The sequence below is a fragment of the Ursus arctos genome, unplaced genomic scaffold, assembly GCF_023065955.2.
Source record: "Ursus arctos isolate Adak ecotype North America unplaced genomic scaffold, UrsArc2.0 scaffold_12, whole genome shotgun sequence".
NCBI lineage: Eukaryota > Metazoa > Chordata > Mammalia > Carnivora > Ursidae > Ursus > Ursus arctos.
Window position 1 is genome coordinate 27,838,376 of NW_026622786.1, and position 19,410 is coordinate 27,857,785.

General features: G+C 45.7%; 1 protein-coding gene across 3 annotated transcripts in view; it reads right to left on the bottom strand.

Annotated features, from left to right (window-relative positions):
- SLC44A3 (solute carrier family 44 member 3) overlaps positions 1-19,410 on the bottom strand; it is a 94,553-nt gene that overhangs the window by 58,159 nt on the left and 16,984 nt on the right. For all 3 annotated transcript variants that reach the window (XM_048220433.2, XM_026497565.4, XM_026497567.4), the window contains exons 6-8: positions 6,311-6,471; positions 4,122-4,211; positions 2,735-2,859 (exon numbers count right to left, since the gene is read on the bottom strand). In XM_048220433.2, the coding sequence (XP_048076390.1) occupies positions 2,735-2,859; positions 4,122-4,211; positions 6,311-6,471 (376 nt within the window). The remainder of the gene's footprint in view (positions 1-2,734; positions 2,860-4,121; positions 4,212-6,310; positions 6,472-19,410) is intronic.

Here is a 19,410-nt window from a genome sequence, read left to right on the forward strand (position 1 = left end):
CTTGGCTTCTAGCTCCCGAGTGGAAAGCTAACATATGCATATTTAAATGCATGTGTGTTTTACAAGTTACACACATGCATACAATACTCCTTTCACACTCTAAATACACTCATGTCACACTCATTAGAAGCGTAAGCTCAACTCTAACCTGACCGTCTCCCCAGTCTCAGCAGGGATCAGCGTTACCCATGGGGATGGTGCCAGGGGTGCTAGCGAGGCTGGGCTGGGCAGCAGGGCTGACGCACCGTGGCGGTCACGTCTTGACTGCACTCTTCTGGGCTCTGAGCCCCAGGGAGCTGCCCTTCAGCCTGTGCTAACAAGCTGATGCCCTGAGGTGTGCCTTTGATGCCATTCACCCTCTTTTCTTCGTCACTGCTAGCGCGTTCAGTGAAACCATTTAGATAATATTCATAGACAGCCCCCATCTTCCCAGAACAATGTTTCTAAGTTGATCTGTAAGGTAGCTTCTGGGAACTCAGGAGACAGGAACATACTCCCACCCAAGTGTCCCGGTAGCGGACAAGGACTCCCTGGGAAATCTTCACTAGATGAGACTCTCAGGGTCTCTGCTGGGCTCCGACATGTAGGGGGGAGTGGGGGAAGACGAGTGAGATGGGGCTCCCATGTAAGCAAGAAGGATGAGGGTTGAAGGAGGGGACCTTTCTTCTGCTTCTCTTCCCCTCTTGCTAATGTTGGTTTCCCCCTCTCTTTGGTTTCTCTGGAAAAGTGGGGGTAAGAAAGATGCAGTGAGGGAGAAGATGGGCAGCTCCTCTAACTCCTCTTTCCTCTTGGATACCAGCACTCTGGACAGGGAGGGGTGCCTGACTAGAGGATTTAGTGTGACTTTCCCTGTTCTCCTGTCCTCACCTTGCGCAGGGGTCCTGTGGGAGCCAAGCTGGGCTGGCGGGGGAAGTGGTTTTCTCGCACAGGGTTATTCTCCTGCTCTATAACCAGCCCCGCTTCCCCAGTCCCAGGTCTCCAGTCAGGGAGCATTAGGGGTGGCTCTCAGTGGGAACGCCAGGCTTCTGCGGCAGATGCTCCCTACGGAGGAGGGAAGTCCATGGCCCTGTGGGGGAACCTTGCAGGAATATTGCATTTGACAGATGAGGAGACCCAGGCCTAAGGCCAAGTCATTCTGTGAGGTCACACTGTGGGTAGTGGGCCATGGGTTTGAACACCCACCTGAGACTGCAAAGGCTGGAGTCTTTCCCGTGCTTCATGTCATGCTGTTGCTAGCTTTGTAATTCATCTAATCAGAGGGCAAGTGCCAATGGTGTGTTGTCTTGCTAGCTCTTTGCCTAGTGCAGGGCCCAGTGCACAAGAGGGGCTCAGTAAATGGCCACAAACAACCTAGGGCTCTTGTGAGGACATGCCCACCCAGTAACCAGCCCTTGGCAGGAACTCAGTAAGTACCGGTGACAAACGTACCACGTGAATTGCTATGTAAGCTGTGGTTTGCTTCTACCCTCTGTCCCAGCCCCTGAACAGTCCTCACAGACGCAGGTCAGAACAGCCTCTCTGCCCTCACAGCCTTCCCTCTCGCTAACCTTAAGCTCAATGAAGAGGAGAAGTCACCCCTGACTCTAGAATTTGGGTGGCCATTAAAGGTTCAGTGTGTGGAGACAAAGGAAGCCCTGTGGAGGGCTCAGGGAGAAGGCGGGCTCCCCACCCCTCAACTCAACAGCTCCAGCGTCCACCTGGGGTGCAGGGGGTCCCTTCTCCAGCCTCCTCACAGGTCCTGGAGCAGCACTGGGCCTGGTCCCTACCCGGGGCAGGACAAATCAGGAACTTTCCTTAGTCACACTTGCTCCCTGAAACACATTCCATGTGAAGAACACAAACCTGAAACCTGATTAGAAAGGGGGAAATGTGGAGACTACAGCTATGGGAAGGCTCTCCTTAGCAGAGAGCCGGCTCGGTGAGAGAGTCTGCTTTTGGTGGAGGAATTAAGGGCTTTGCAAACCCTAGCTGTCGCCCACCCACAAGCGGGAGCAAGCAACACGCCAGCAAGGACGGCACGTCACCTAAATCAGCCCCAGCCCCCTCCAGGCCTTGTGATTCTAGGGCTTTCAGTGTCCCCTGTGGAGTGACCTGGACGATTTTCCAAGCTCCCTCCTCCCGCTACAACCGGTATCTGAGGTCTCAACATTGTTTGCCAGTTTTCAACTAGGGTATTTACAGGGGAGGTGGCGGTCCTCTGAACACCAAAATCACCCCGTGGCCAGCGGGTTTGGAAATAAAGGGTTCTCTGTGCTCAAGGGCAGTGGGAGCTGCCACACCCTGGAGGGGGCAGAGCCTCCCTGGCTGGAAGGGGGAGGCTCCTCACAAACAGGAAACAGGAACTGTCGTGAGTCTGCACCCCCCGCCCCCACAGTGTCCACCTGACGGCCACTTGGGGGTAAAAATGGTTCTACTGTGTTCAAGGAAAATGAATCAGCACGAGTAACAAATGAGCCCCTGGGAGCTGGCAGAAATGACTTGGGAAGAAGGTAAGGCCTTTTTTCCTGTTTTTTTTTTTTTTTTTGAAGGTTTTGATTTATTCCTATGTGGGTATTGCAAATAAAAAAAGAGCACACACTAAACATGTATGTACATTCACCGTACTATTATGTATGCATACTCTAAGGTTAAAAAAAAGACACCCAAATTCTAGTTGTTTTTGGTTAAAATCCAGTTATTCAGATTTCAGAATTCTAGCAGGCTACTAGACCTCCTGCTGAAGGGCGTTTCTTACCGTGATTACTGTAGATACAATAGCAAACCCCAGCAAACACTTCATATTTTCCCTTTCTGTGTCCAATTCTATGCTGAGGTCATGAGTATAGTCGTAATACAGCCACCATAAGACACCACAGACAACTGGAAAGCAAAACACCAGGGCAACTCAGCGCATACGCATGGGGTAACCAACCCCCCCACAACCCCCAGCATGTGGACACACACGGGTGGCCTGGCTCGGGCAGTGGGCCCCACAGGCTCGGGGCTTTATGTGTCACAACCGACCCCCTGGAGGGGCTAGCCAGAGCCAGGGTAGCCTCCCCAAGGACCGCCCGGACCCACAGTGGCTTGTCTTTGGGAGGCACAGGGAGGCTATTCCAGAACACAGGTGTGTCCTGTCAGCCCCGCCTGCAGACGGGGCATGGGTGTGAGCACGGCGGAAAGTGCATGGACAGGGCAGTGAGGGGAATAGCACTGAAGTCCAAAGTCTAGAACTGCCCAATGAGCTCCACTGGTGCCAACCCCTGCGGGACCCGGGATGTCAGCGTGGCACTCGCAAGTCTGGGCGGATAGCCTGACATGGCAAATGCCCTCCGTTTAAGTACGATCTGCCACCTCCAACACCACCACGGTGACTAAAGGACGGTCACGTTGGTCTCTACTTGTCCTGGGCGGGAACGGGTCCATCACAAGCTGCTGTGCCTGTCCTCCAGCATGGCACGCCGTGCACCTGTGAGCCGTGGGGCTCTAAGCTGCCGAGGGCAGAGCTGATTATTCAGGGGAATGAAACCCTACAGTCATACCAATTATTAAAAGTTCAAGTACCCCATGCCAGCGGGTACATAGCTGCTGCCTGGAACTTCCTGCATGCCCCTACCTCTCAGACCCCCTTTCCTGACAACCCCTGGATGGACCCACATTCCGGTGACAAAAGGGGAACCAGTGGGCACAGGGGAGGGTCTTAGGGACCCTGTCCCAGCTCAGGGCCTGAATCTTTTTAGACAGGTGGGAGCCTTTGCACGACAACTGTGGGGACCTACGTATCAATGGCTGATGTGAAAGTTCAGAAGACATTCTTTAAAAGCAGGCATTCTTTCCAACAAGCCTTGGAGTTGTCCGTTGATGGTATGGCCACGAGGACTGCTGGACTGGCAGGCCTATCACCACGGCAGCAGGGTGTAGCAGAGACCGCAGACTGACATCAACTTTGCTGTGATCCGTGCGACACAAGCAAGTCCCTTTGTCCTCTCTGGCTCTGAGTTTTCTCGTATGCGAAATGCCAGGGTTGAATGAGAGACTCTCTGAAACCCATTTAGCTCAAGAATGCTAACTTTTACGTTTCATACTTAATGGAAAGGCTTTTCGTTTAATCAAAAAGAAATCCATCAAGTAGAAATACTTACACAACAGTCCGGAAACAATCAGTGCGATGAAAATGTGAACCAGGAGGGTCGTGATGAATCGGAAGGCGAACGTCATGCCCAGAGACAAGGCTGAAAAATTAAGCAGCACATAGAAACCTCGACAGCACTCTCCCGGTGTGAGGGTGATGATGGCAGGGCTGTCCTGACTCCCAGAAGAGGGAGGGCTGAGGAGTTCCTTCCATCTCTAAACATCTTAGATATCTACTATACAAAATTACAAGACACACCCAGGGTGTATGAAGTGTATACAACTTCAGTCTGCTACAGTCAGCCAGTTTCTGAAGCCCTAGCATTCTTCTTGAATTAAAAAAAAAAATTTTTTTTGTTAATCAGGTCTTATTCCCAAATACCCAAAAAAAAATTTTTAAGAGTTTATTTATTTGAGAGAGCAAGAGAGAGAGAGAGAGAGCATGAGCAGGGGAAGGGGCAGAGGGAGAGGGAGAAGGACAAGCAGACTCCCCTCTGAGCCTGGAGCCCAATCCCAGATCATGACCTGAGCCTAAGTCAAATGCTTAAGTGACTGAGCCACCCAGACACCCCACAAAATGTTTTTTTTAAGTCCAAATGGTGTTTTTTTTTTTTTTTACCATACTTAACTCTTTTGTCTTATTGGCCTTATGTAAAGTTTTAACTTTAAATGTTCTCAGGTATTCTTATTAAATATGAAACATTAGTGCCTTTAGAAATGAACAATTTAAGGTTCTAATTTTTCGGTAAGCTGTATATGTAAAAAATCTGTATATTATTGTCCAGTACTTGGGGTTTTAAGCTTATGAATTTATTATGTTAAGCATTTCAGGGAATTTATATATACTCATTTTTTTTCTAAACAAGAAATCAGGATTACATATAGATATTTTGGTGTACTGGTTAAGAATGTGGGTTTGGGGATCAGAACACACCTGGGTTAAGTCTCAGCTCTGCCCCCTACTCTAGTCACCGAATGACTTTGGCCAAGTCACTTAACCTCTCTAAGCCTCAGTTTCCCCTCCTACAAACGGTGACAGGATTCTGATGAGGTTTTAATGAGTGAAGAGTAAGCACAAGGCTTGGCACTTTTGGGTCATAAGAAATCGGAAGTTACATAACAGTGATGAGTTAGGCATCCCCAAGCATTCAGGAATTAGTAACCCTTTGGTAATGAAATTATGGAAAACTCAATTTGTAAACTGGCAAAATCATGGCTGACCAAAGAATTAATTAATTAATTTCTTCCTTCCTTCCTTCCTTCTCCTTCTTCCTTTCTTTCTTCCTTCCTTCCTTCAAGATTTTATTTATTTATTTGACAGAGATAGAGACAGCCAGCGAGAGAGGGAACACAAGCAGGGGGAGTGGGAGAGGAAGAAGCAGGCTCACAGCGGAGGAGCCTGATGTGGGGCTCGATCCCATAACGCCGGGATCACGCCCTGAGCTGAAGGCAAACGCTTAACCGCTGTGCCACCCAGGCGCCCCCAAAGAATTTCTTTCAACCAAAAGGTTGGGGAGCAGCCACTGGAGAAGGGGATAGATCGCAGGCCATTACTATTGCCCACAACGGCAGAGTGTGTTAACTTGTTCAAAGACAAAGTTGACTCTTAAAGGGGCTCATCAAGTTGGAAGATAGCAAACAGGAAGTTAAAGGGTCAGGAATGGGGGTAGCCGCTTCCAGAAATGCCCAGAAGAGGCATGTCCTGGCTGGAGGTCTTGACCTGCCTACAACCCAAAGCAGGCCGCTGACTACATCAGGCCATTGCTGTCTGATGCTATTTCGCACGGATGCGCGTGCCCCCTTCTCCTGCTCACACAGCAGCCTTCTGACCTGGCCTGCCTATGAGGAGAGGGCATTCTGGCCAGAAGACACGCATTTCTGGTTCCCCTGCCAGTTGTACTTTCCATGGCCAAGTCGCAGACTGGCAATCTGCTTTCATCCTCACGCTGAGGACCCGGCTCTGGGACCTGGCCCCTATATTAAGGCAACCCACACTCAGTGAGGCCCCTTGGCAGAGAGCCAGCCGGTGTTGCCCTCATTCTATTGTCCACCCTCCCACCTGAACCTAAAACACTGAAAATATCTATGAAGAAAATATGTGAAGTTTTTATCTTTAGGTCAAGAGGCTAATTTCACTGTACAACAGTGTAAGCGTAGAAACTCTGGCATAGTCACTGTAAGAAAATTAACCGAAAATTACCGAATGCGAAGAGACACAGGCCGAGGATTTTGTCTCTTCCTGACATTATTCCACTTAGAATTCGACGGAGGATGTCGACATCATTTATCAAAACAGATGCAAACATGGAATAGCACTCAGGCGTTTGAGGGACGCAGCGGTTGAACAAGGGGAAAGACTTGCTAAAAAGGAAAGAACGAATGGCGAAGATGTTTATTTAATTACTTGACTTAAAAAAAATATGTTTATTTAAAATTCTCAACAACCACGAAAACGTAAGATCTGCAGTAATAAAAAGCAGCCCAGCATCCTGTTTGCAAAGCACACTTTGGAAAGCCAGGCGATGATCAGCGGATGCTCCGGGTGGGGAAGGATGACGGGGACCCAGGGAACCAGAAATCTACACTTGGAGGCGACATGTCTGACTCTCCTGTCTCGGCCCTTCTTAGACACAAACTACCAACTTCCACACAAGAGCTGCATGGCTTTAAGGAACTGTTAGACACGAGGGCTGGTCCGGTCGGAAGCTGTGTCCATGGAACGACCAGCTTTATTCTACTGCCCTGAACGAGGCGGAGAAGGCTGGAGAGGCTTGCTCTGAACAGCACGGGTACTTGCGAGTGACGAACGTACAGATAAAGCTGTGGTTGATAACTGCCTTCGGCGGGTGAAAAGGCTGACATTTGGGGGCCTCATCCTGAAATTTTAAAAATGCCCAGGGATGTTCATCCTAATGACTCTTAAGGAGGCCACAAGCCCCTGCACAGGGTCCTGCCTTTCTTTCCTTCCTTGGGTCCCAGCAGTGGAAATCATTCCAACCCGAGAAGTGCCAAATTATCTGCCAAATTGCTAAAAACCAAGTACTTTTGGAAACGTGTGAGGATGAAGCATGGGAGACCCAAATGCAAACAGTATTACGTTGTCGTGAGGAAAAGGATGGCTCTGAACGTTCAATGAACACAGCATAGAACATAAGGAAGGCTCTTTCTCAGGAAGTCACGACATCACAGAAAGAGTTCCTGAGTCACTGAAGAGTGATTCAAGAGGAGGGTAAGACAAATAAGCAGCTTTTCCCAAATTAAAATATTTGAAGGTGTAATACATTCACATGGCTCCAATTCTAAAAGGTACAATGCAATAAATAAGTAGTGAGAAACGGCCGTTTCTTTCTCTTTGAGGAAAAATACACGTCTTCTCAGGCAGCCCCTGTTTTGGTTTCTAGCATATCACTCTATTTTTTCTCTTTTTTAAGATTTACTTATTTTAGAGAGACAGCGTGCACGTGTGAGTGAGAAGGGAAGGGGTGGAGGAGAGGGAGAGGGCGGAAGAGAGAGAGAGAAGGAGAGAATCCTTAAGCAGGCTCCCTGCTGAGCATGGAGCCCGACACAGGGCTCGATCCCAGGACCGTGAGATCATGACCTGAACTGAAATCAAAAGTCGGCCACTTAACTGACTGAGCCACCCAGAAGCCCCTATCTTTTTTTTTTTTTTTAAGTAAACTTCATGCCCAACATGGGGCTCAAACTCACAACCCTGAGATTAAGAGTCACATGCTCTACCTACTGAGCCAGCCAGGCGCCCCTCTACATATCATTTTAGAGACTTTTTTTTTTTAAGATTTTATTTATTTGACAGAGAGAGAATGAGAGAGCACAAGCACGGGGAGCAGCAGGCAGAGGGAGAAGCAGACTCCATGCTGAGCAGGGAACCTGATGCGGGGCTCGATCCCAGGACCTTCGGATCCTGACCTGAGCTGAAGGCAGACACTCAACCGACTGAACCACCCACGTGCCCCATTCTAGAGACTTTTTAAAACATGTGAATGTAATAGGAAATTTAAATGGAAGTTCACAGCTGAAGCTCAAAGATAATAGAAATTATACTTCAAAATGAGATACCAGACCCCACCATGCTGGGCTTGCCAGAAAAAAAAAGGTTAGAAAACTGGTTATTTTTAAACCCCTCCACCCACACTGAGGGTGTAAAAGGGTTGGGAGTTGGAGATTAAAACATTTTAGAAAATAAATTCCTAATTTTGGAGTAATTTTCAAGTTACAGAAAACTTGCAAAGATGTTACGGAGAATTCCTGTGTCTACCTCACTCACCTTCCCCTAACACCTTATATAACATAACCACAGTACATTTGTGAAAATTAAGAAATTAGCATTGGTGCTGCACTATTAACTAAACTATAGTCTTTAGCTGGATTTTACCACTTTTCACTAAGGTGCTTTTTTTTTTCTCTTCCAGAACACAATCCAGGATGCCACGCTGCATTTAGTCGTCATGTCTCCTTTGGTCCATGACAATTGCTTAGGTTTTCTTTGTTTCCCATGACCTTGACACTTCTGAAGATTCACGGTCAGGCAGGTATTTGGTAAACCGTCCCTCGTGTTTTCTCATAACTAGACTGCAGTTACGGCTTTGGGGAAGAACACCACAGAGGTGAAGTGCTCTTCCCACAGAATCATACTGGGGAACGTGATAGCAACATGACATCACTGGTGAAGTCCACCTCGGTCACTTGGCTAAGGTGGTTGGTATCTGTCAGGTTTCTCCCCTGTCATGTTACTATTTTTCTAGATTCTCTGGGAGTGAGTCACTAAACCCAGCCCACTCAAGGGGAGGGAAATTAAGTGGGAAGTATCCACGTACATTATTTGGGATTCTTATGTAAAGATTTATCCCTCTGTGCCCTCCCACCATTTATTTATTCAACCATGGATATTTACTTTATCTGTTAGGTTATAATCTAGTATGACATTATTTATTCTATTGCTCAAATCATTCCAGCTTTGGCCACTAGGAGGTCTTTCAGGCTGGCTCCTGGCTAATTTCACTTTCTGGTTCCACAAGATTATACCACCCTTATGTCGTATTTTCCTTATCCAAGCCCTAAAATCGGTCATTTCTCCAAGGAGCCCTTGGAAAATGGTATTTAGACACTAGTATCTGGGTACTAGGTATGTTCATTGCTACTGGCGTGTTACTGATCCTAGGTCCTCTTATGATCAGAATGCTAACTAGTACCCCTGTGAGAAACAAACTTACTAACTAGAGCATGGTGCTTATATACAGTTATTTTTGTCCTTAGTTCACAGCAGTTAGTCACAAAACTGTTTTCCAAAGTTACTTAGGTCAGCTCCTTTCCTCTCTTCCCTCTTCAGTGAGGTTATGTCATATATTTGTATTAAGTTAAATTTATCTGTCATAGTCTACATTCTTGATATCTTGATTTTATTTTTTATTTGGATAAAGTTGGCTATGTACAGGTATTGATAGTACATTGAATCATGTAAAAGAGAAACACTAAATAGCTTTTCATTTGTTTGCTTTGTTTTTATTTTTTGAGAGAGAGAATTTTCATGTGAATCCACTCCTGTCCCCAAGGGAAAGAGGGTGAGAGATACCACTCCTAAGTCAGATGAGAAGCGTTTCCTAGAAAACTCAGAGGGCTTAGATGACCCCATGGGTTAAGGTCTGAGCCCTGAGAAGTAGAGGCTAGTGTCCTTGGTGTCCAAGACAGCTACATGGAAAATTGTGGGGCCCTTAGCAGAAAGAAGCTGTAAGTGGCTGCATAATGTCCCAGGACCAGGGAAGACTTAGCAAATGACCAGCCAGAGCAGAGATGCATTTGACCACATGAAGAACACTGCCCCTGAGAGAGTCAGAGTGGTGGGAAGTCTCCAACGAACCCAAAACGTGTCCATGGGAGAAAGCTGACTGGAACATCTCCCAAACCCAGAAAACTGGTACTAGTATCGGTCCAAAAAATTGCTCCTGTTCCCTCTTATGCCTCTTCCCTTTTGCTGTGCCAACGCTGAGAGTCAGAAGCCTGTTTTAGTAGACTGTGAGAGGAAGAGGTGAGGAGGAGGAGAGAGAGGACTGCAGCCCCCTTCCCTGACCAAAGCCTTCCCATCTGCTGCTGGCCCAAGCTGGGGGAGGGAGAAGTTTCAACTGTCAGTCAAGTCTGAAGTCTATTATATTGGGCTGAACATTTTAATTACTGAAGGGAAAGTATCCCTTACAATTTAAAGTGACTGAGTAATTACTACTTAAAAGTAACCAGAGCAGTCTCAGGAACCGTGTTTTCATTCAGGGACAGAGAAAAAACTAGTCCCACTGAATAAACTTAAAGAGACAGAAAGAAAGTAGAAAACAGAGAAAGAGAAATTATGAAAATAATCTCATTTAAAACTCCACCAAAGGGGCGCCTGGGTGGCTCAGTCGTTAAGCGTCTGCCTTTGGCTCAGGGCCTGATCCCAGGGTCCTGGGATTGAGCCTCGCATCAGGCTCCCTGCTCAGTGGGAGGCCTGCTTCTTCCTCTCCCACTCCCCCTGCTTGTGTTCCCTCTCTCACTGGCTGTCTGTCAAATAAATAAATAAAATTAAAAAAAATAATAATAAAAACAAAATAAAACTCCACCAAAAAAAAACCCCAAAACCTAAAAATTAACCAAGGAGGTGAAAGGCCTAATCTTTGAAAACTATAAAATATTGATGAAAGAAATTGAAGACAACACAAAAGGAAAGATATTCCATGCTCATGGACTGGAAGAATTAATATTGTTGAAATGTCCATACTACCCAAAGCAATCTATAGATTCAGTGCGATCCCTATCAAAATACCAATAGCAGTTTTCATAGAACTAGAACAAATAATCCTAAAGTGTGTATAGAGCCACAAAAGACCCTGAATAAGCCATAGCGATCTTGAGAAAGAAGAACAAAGCTGGAGGTATCACAATCCTAGATTTCAAGATATACTGCAAACGTGTGGTAATCCAAACAGTATGGTACTGGCACGAAAACAGGCACATGGATCAAGAGAACAGAGCAGAGAACCCAGAAATAAATCCACGCTTTTATGGTTAATTAATCTATGACGAAAGAGGGCAGAATATATAACAGAGAAAAGACAGTCTCTCAGTCAGTGGTGCTGGGAAAACCGAACAGCTACATGCAGCAGAATGAAACTGGACCACTTTCTAAGACCACACACAAAAATAAACTCAAAATGGATTAAAGACCTAAAGGTGAGACACGAAATCATAAAACTGCTGAAAGAAAACATAGGCAGTAATTCCTCTGACATTGGCCTTAGCAACATTTTTCTAGATATGTCTCCTCAGTAAGGGAAACAAAAGCAAACATCAAGTACTGGGACTACATCAAATTAAAAAGCTTCTGCACAGCGAAGGAAACCATCATCAAAACAAGAAGGCAACCTACTGACTGGGATAAGGTATTTGCAAATAATGTATCTGATAGGGGGGTAGTATCCAAAATATATAAAGAACACCAAAAAAACCAAATAATCCAGTTAAAAATGGGCAGAAGACCTGAACAGAGAGTTTTCCAAAGAAGACATACAGATGGCACAAGACACAGGAAAAGATGCTCAACATCACTCAGCATCAGGGAAACACAAACCAAAATCACGGCGAACTAGTACCTTACCCCTGTCAGAACGGCCAGAATCAAAAGACAAGAAATAACACGTGTGGGCGAGGATGTGGAGAAAAAGGAACCCTCGTGCCCTGTTGGTGGGGATGGAAATAGATGCAGCCACTGTGAGAAACAGTATGGAGGTTCCTCACAAAATTTTAAATTGCCATATTATCCAGTAATTCCACTACTGGGTGTTTACTCCCCCAAAAACAAAAATGCTAATTTGAGAAGATATATACCCCTCTATGTTTTTGCAGCATTATTTACAACAGCCAAGGTATGGAAGCAGCCTGTGTGCATCCACAGACGGATAAAGAAGAGGCGGTACAGCTAAACAACGGACAATTACTCGGCATAGAAAGAATGACATCTTGCCAGCTGTGACGACATGGATGGACCTAGAGGGTATTACGCTAAGTGAAATAAGTCAGAGAAAGACAAATACCGTAGGATTTCACTTCTATGTGAAATCTAAAAAACAAAAAAAAGGAACAAAGGAACAAACCAAAAAGAGACTCATAAATACAGAAAACAAACTGATGGTTGTCAGAGGGTAGGTGGGTAGGGGGAGAGTGAAATGGATAAGGGGATCAAGAGGTACAAAAACCCAGTTATAAAATAAATAAGTCACGGGGATGAAAATAACAGCCTAGGGGATACAGTCGGGAATATTGGAATAACTCTGTTTGGTGATAGACGGTAGCTGTACTTCTCAGGGTGAGTGCTGAGTAATGTACGGAATGGCTGGGTCAGCTGTATACCTGAAGCTAATGGAACTATATGTGATACTTTAATAATAAAAAAAAAAATCTAAAAAAAAATTCCACACAAAAATAAAGTTGCTTTCTGACTACACCCTATAGGCTAGGTTTGATATAACAGTTACGCAAATATCGATATATATACACACGCACACTTGTATGTATATAAACCCCTAAATTACACTTAGTATATATCCTCCTTTTAATGCAAAATGTAGTATACAGCATACTGCTCTATAGCCTGTTTTCTTATTTAAATTAAAACACCTTGCCACTCTGTCCAGATCAGAATATAAGGGATTCCTTTTATTCTTACTGAAGTAAAATTTATATAGAGTGAAACGTACAGATCTTAAACAATTAGGGACCTTTGACAAATATAGATGTTCATGTAACCACCATCCCTTTCAAGGTATAGACCATTTCTATCATTCCAGAAAGTGCCCTCAAGCCCCCTTCTGATCAATCTCCAACCCATATAGGCACTATTAATCTGATTTCTAGAACTATAAACTACTTTTTTTAAAAAAGATTTTATTGGGGCGCCTGGGTAGTGCAGGCGTTAAGCGTCTGCCTTCGGCTCAGGGTGTGATCCCGGTGTTCCGGGATCGAGTCCCACATCGGGCTCCTCCGCTGGGAGCCTGCTTCTTCCTATCCCACTCCCCTGTTGTGTTCCCTCTCTCGCTGGCTGTCTCTCTGTCACATAAATAAATAAAATCTTTAAAAAAATAATAAAAAAATAAAAAAGATTTTATTTATTTGTGTGTGTGAGAGAGAGAGAATGCGTGCGCACAAGCAGGGGGAGTGGCAGGCAGAGGCAGAGGGAGAAGCAGGCTCCCCACTGAGCAGGGAGCCCGATGCGGGGCTCGATCCCAGGACCCTGGGATCATGACTCGAGCCAAAGGCAGATGCTTAACGTACTGAGCCACCCAGTCACCCTTATAAACTACTTTGACTCTTGTATATTCCCATTTACTTTTTTTTTTTTTAAAGATTTTATTTATTTATTTATTTATTTGACAGAGATAGAGACAGCAAGAGAGGGAACACAAGCAGAGGGAGTGGGAGAGGAAGAAGCAGGCTCATAGCGGAAGAGCCTGATGTGGGGCTCGATCCCACAACGCCGGGATCACGCCCTGAGCCAAAGGCAGGCGCTCAACCGCTGTGCCACCCAGGCGCCCCTCCGTTTACTCTTTTGTGTCCAGCTTTCTCCTCTCAGCAGTGATGTATTACATCATTTTTTTTTTTACTAGATTATTCCTTTTATTTGTTGAGCGCTAGCCCCCTGTATGACTATAGCGCCATTTGCTCTTCTATTGCTTGCCATCCAAGTTGTTTCCAGTTTGGGGCTATTAAAAATAAAGCTGCTATCGAAATCTATATATGTCTTTTTATTGAGGCACATTTTCAATTCTTTTGAGTAAATACCTAAAAGTAGAATTGCTGGGCTGTATGGTAAATGTATGCTTAGCTTTATAAGAAACACGAAACTTTTCCCGAAGCGGCCACACCATTTACGTGCCCACTAGCAGAGCGTGAGAGCTCTAGTTGTCCCGCACTCTCACTAGCACTTGGTGGTGTTCATTTTTAAAATGGTAGCCCTGCCAGTAAGAGCACAGTGATATCTCCCTGTGGCTTTAATCTGCATTTTCCTGTTGGCTGACGTTGTGTGTCAACTATCCTTTCATGTTCATAGTGGCTGTCTGTAGCCCTTCCTTTGAGAGTGTCCGTTCAAGTCTCTTGCCCGCTTTTACTGCGCTGCTTGTCTTTTTGTTACTGAGTTGAAGCAGGGGGTCAGCAAGATTAGACCCACCACTTGCGCTGGTATCAGAAGCTTTACTGGAACACAGCGTGGCCCATTTGTTGATCTATTTTCTGCGGCTGCTTCTGCTCTAGACTGAGTTAAGCAGTTGCCACTGAGATTCTACCGTCCACAAAGCCTAAAATATTTACTATCTGATCCTTTACAGAAAAAGATCACAGACCCTGACTGAAAGGAATTCCTTATACATTCTGGATCTTAAGCATTTGTCATATATACGTATTGTCAATATTTTCTTCCAATCTGTTGTGGTGGGTTTTTTTTTTTTTTTTTTTTTTTTTTACATTTTCTTAGTGGTGTCTTTAGATGAAGTTTTAAATTTTGATGAAATCCAGTGTATCCTTTTTTCCCCTTTTATGTATAGTGTCTTCTCAAAGAAATCTGCCCAAAGTTTTCTTCTAGAAGCTGTATAGTTTTAACTCTATGTTTTTTTTTAATTTTTTAAAAAAGATTTTATTTATTCATTTGAGAAAGAGAGAGACAGCCAGCGAGAGAGGGAACACAAGCAGGGGGAGTGGGAGAGGAAGAAGCAGGCTCCCAGCGGAAGAGCCCAATGAGGGGCTCGATCCCAGGACTCCAGGATCACGCCCTGAGCCGAAGGCAGACGCCCAACAACTGAGCCACCCAGGCGCCCCTAGCTCTATGTTTAGATCTTGGATCTATCTCCAATTGCTTTTTTTTTTTTAAGATTTTATTTATTTGAGAGAGAGAATGAGTGAGAGAGAGCACAAGCCTGTGGGAGAGGCAGAGGCAGAGGGAGAAGCAGATTCCCTGCTGAGCAGGGAGCCTGATACGGGGCTGGATCCCAGGACTCTGGGATCATGACCTGAGCCAAAGGCAGACATTTAACTGACTGAGCCACCCAGGCGCCCCTTCCAATTACTTTCTGTATGTGGTACGAGGGAAGAGTCCTGGTACAAAATGACCAAGAGTCACTTTTTCCCTATGTCTTTCCACTTATTTCAGCACCATTTGTTGAAAAGACTTCTTTTACCCGATGAAATTACCTTGGTACTTTCATTAAAAATCAATTGACCATGGGGGTGCCTGAGTGGCTCAGTCAGTTAAGAGTCCAACTCTAGATCTCAGCTCAGGTCATGATCTTAGGGTGGTGACACTAGCTCTGCACTCAGCATGGAGCCTGTTTGAGATTCTCCCTCTCTCTCTCTCTCTCTCTCTCTCTATCCCTCCCCACCCTGCTCTCGAGTCCTCGAGAGTTTCTCTCTCAAAAACAAAACAAAACAAAACAAAAAACAACTGACCGTGTACACGTAGTTCTATTTCTGGGCCCTCTATTCTGAGCCATTTATCTATGTGTTTATCTTCATTCCAATATTGCTGTTACTAGGAAACCACAGGCCCCAAATGAGTCCCCAAACTGGGGCTTAATACCTAATATAATTTCAACCTTTCCCAGAAATGTAATCTTAACCAGTCAGAGAAATTTTCTGATGGGTGCCAATGAGCCTGCTGCAAGAAGAGGACAGAAACTGCAAGATAGCTGCTCTTCTTATAAGGGGAAGCCACCTTGCCTGGAACAATCCTTCCCTTCGGCTAATAACTTTCTTGCCCTGCATTCTTTCCTATAAACACCTTCCATTTGTACAACTCCCCAGAGCTCCCCTCTACTTGCTGGGTGGGGTGCTGTCTGATTCATGAATCATTAAATAAAGCCAAGGAGATCTTCACATTGACTAGGTGGAATTGTTTTTTAAGATTTGGCGGCAGCGTAGGGATCTGAAGCTAACTTCTGACAGCACTTGGGGAAGAGAAACACAACTGCGGTGCCCTGTGAGGACTTCTGAGTTCACGGTTTTTCTCCCCATTTTCAAGGGCCATTGGTGGGTTCCTCCCCGTTTCAGCTGTGCTCTTCGTGTTCGAGCTACTGGTCTAACTGGCTTTCCAGTCCAGGGTGGACACATCTGTCTGGCTCGAACAGAGCACCAGTCCTCAGCCCTTGGTTCAGTCTAGGGTTCCGCACTGGAATCCCTTCTCAGCTCCTGCCCACGGTCTCCCTGAACGGAGTCTGCTGGTTTAGTCCACACCGGGGATTGCTGGTGGCACGCACGGCCTTCTCTTGGCCAGTCCGCAGCGCCATGTTTTGGTGGCTGCTGGTTTGTTGAGATACACATTTGTCTTGTTTTATGTCACTAAAGGCCACTGACCGTGGGGATCTTGGAGGTCAAAACACTGCAAAAATTGGGTGGGCACGGGAGGGGCACTTAAGAGCTGTTAGAGCGCTTGCCATCTAACTCAGTCTCCTGCCTTAGGGTGCTTAGTCTCGGAACACTAGGTCACCTGCCAACCTCAAGAAAACTTGTGTGCAATGAGGCATGCAGTAAAACACAATCCCCAACCCAGCAGCAAGTCCCTCGGAGGTTTTAGTTCGGCTTTGGGGAACCCAAAGCCCTAATGGGATCCTTTGCCTCCAGAGGGCTGAGCGTGCCATGTTCCGGCGCTGTGCTCCCGCTTATTTTATGTCTAAGAACCACAGTCCCGGAACTTGCAGGTGTCCAGCGAGATAAAAAGTTTTACCAAAAATAACATGGAATTGCAATGGCCATTATGGGGAACATTCTAATCAGATGAGATCATTCATTTAAGAAGTGCACTTGAAAGCAAGTGAAACAGGATGGGGTACCTGTTTTAACTGGCGTGCAGGAGCCTTCAACCGGTTTCCAAATTCCAAAAGAGTTTCATTGGAAGATTCATTACAAAAAGGTAATGAAAAGAGACGAGAGGAACCTAACGCTAGTCTCTAAGACTGCGTAACTCTCCCTGCTCCCCACCTTCTTGATTCAAGCACTCACACTAGTGAGCCTACTGAGCGATGCAACCGCCTTTCTGTTGAGACTGTTAACAGTGACCTTTTGAAATAAGACCCTTCCAGGCTACTGGCAACCCTGCCCAGGTGTCTCTCAGCCCTTGGTCAAAGGTCGAACTAAGGGCCATAGTTAAAGCATCTCCTAAGCCCCGGGAGGAGCCTCAAGACTTCTTATAAACAGATTACCTTCTGAACCCAGAGAGTAGGGGCATAAAAATTCACATTTCTCTTCCTTTCCACGTATAGACCCATGGGTTATTGATTCTTTCTGTCCTGGGAATAACTATTTCCTTCTCGATCGTCTCCTTTTGGGTCTTGAGAACGAGGCTGGGCTTTCTTTGGGTCTGGGCACGTGCAGGCTGTCCTTCCTCTCCTCGCTATCTTTGACAAGGACTCTAGAGCTTGTGAAGATGCTGTCTTTTACTAACTCTCTTCCAGGATGCCACTTGGGTCTATAAGGTTAATACTGCCCCAAATAGTCACTGTTTATCCTGGCTGGAACCTGACAAGGTATCTGAATGGACTTAATAACTCTAGAATCAGGAATTTGGTCAAATTGAAAGCTGATATTCAGAGCCTGAGAAGACTTTTTTTTTTTTTTTTAGTTCTTCTCCAAGCTAAAGGTACCCCGAGGAAAGCTACTCCCGCAGGTGGATGGGTGTGTCAGTCCTTTGAGATCAGTCAGGTGGCAACCCCGTTCTCCGTGGGGTTGAACTCGGCTGTCCTGGTTTTACAATCTGTCCTGGTTTTGACCAGAGGTGCGGTTCCAGAAACAATTCAAAGACGGCCAGTCCTTCTTACCAATCCCCAAACCTCCCGTTTATCTCAAAATGCTGCTAAGTGTAAACCTTCTGGCTTTAAGGGGACGGAAGTCATACTAAGAGGCGCTTGTGGGTTTTTCCTGTGCGCTTACAATGTGCGTGTTCAGCGCTCTGTCTGGTGTTCTCAGGGGGCTTTTGCAGCCCATCTCGTTTTCTTATCAAGAAAAAAGGGGGTATGAAAAGGTCATTTGGAACTTGACTTGCCAAGGACAAATAACTTCTCTTCAGTGTCTTCTTCACAAATGTATATATATACTTTAAGATTTTATTTATTAGAGAGAGAGAGAGAGAACAAGCTGGGGGGAGTGGCAGGCAGAGGGAGAAGCAGACTCCCCGCTGAGCAAGAAGCCGGAAGTGGGACTTGATCCCAGGACCCCGGGGATCCCCGGGGTCATACCCCCAGCCAATGGTGGATGCTTAACCGACTGAGCCATCCAGGCACCCTACAAATATATTTTTAAAAGCATTAGTCACCTAGACAGTTCAGCTTAACTTACTCCATCTACCGGAAAAACAACCTCAGATCCAACTTCTATAGCTAGTAAATTTTGTAACTTTTTCATGGCAGGTCATTTTAAATTAGAAGGTGTAAGTTTTCTGTGTCTCTGAATGTGTGTCAAATGAAACAGGACTTCAACTGCCTCCTCTCTTGACGTCAGTCTGTATTTTCTAACAGATTAAGGTCGTTCCACTTTATCTCTTAACTCAGGCAAAAGACCCTGCAGGCAAGACAGGCCACGTGGGAATGAAACTACCCCTCAAGCAATAAGGACTGCCAGGAGCCTGCAAGACCCCACGTGACTGACCCCCAAACAGTGACTGGCTTGACCTTTACTGACCACCTGCACCGACCCAACGACCTTTGTCCTACATTTTCCTTATATAAAACCAGGAAGTATTTTCAGCACTTTGGAGACCGACTTTGGGACCCTAATCCACTGCCGACCCGGTGTGGGTCTCACTGAAAGAAATCCCTTCCTGTTTCTCCACCCCGGTCTCTCCACCTTTGGGTTTTGTTGCTGGCGATGAGTGGCTGAATGCATGCATGCATATGTTGTAGTTCTATGGGATTTTATACCCCCAGACGGTATTGCTGAAATTAACCTGTGAAAGAGCTCTATTTATATGGCTTGAAGGCAAATGCTTGTTAGGTTTGGCCATTCTAAAACTCTCAGAAAGATAGAAACTAGACACTCAAATGTTTTTCAAGTTCATGTGATCTGGAAAAATATTTGATATGAAAGCAAATTTCAGACTGATGGTTTAATTAAAACAGACATCAAGATTCAATATAAAACTTTTATTCTACCTGAGTTTACTAGCCTAATAAATTCATGTGAATGCTTGTAAGATCTGTCAAAAAAAATAGCTTAGGGGCACCTGGGTGGCACAGCGGTTAAGCGTCTGCCTTTGGCTCAGGGCGTGATCCCGGCGTTATGGGA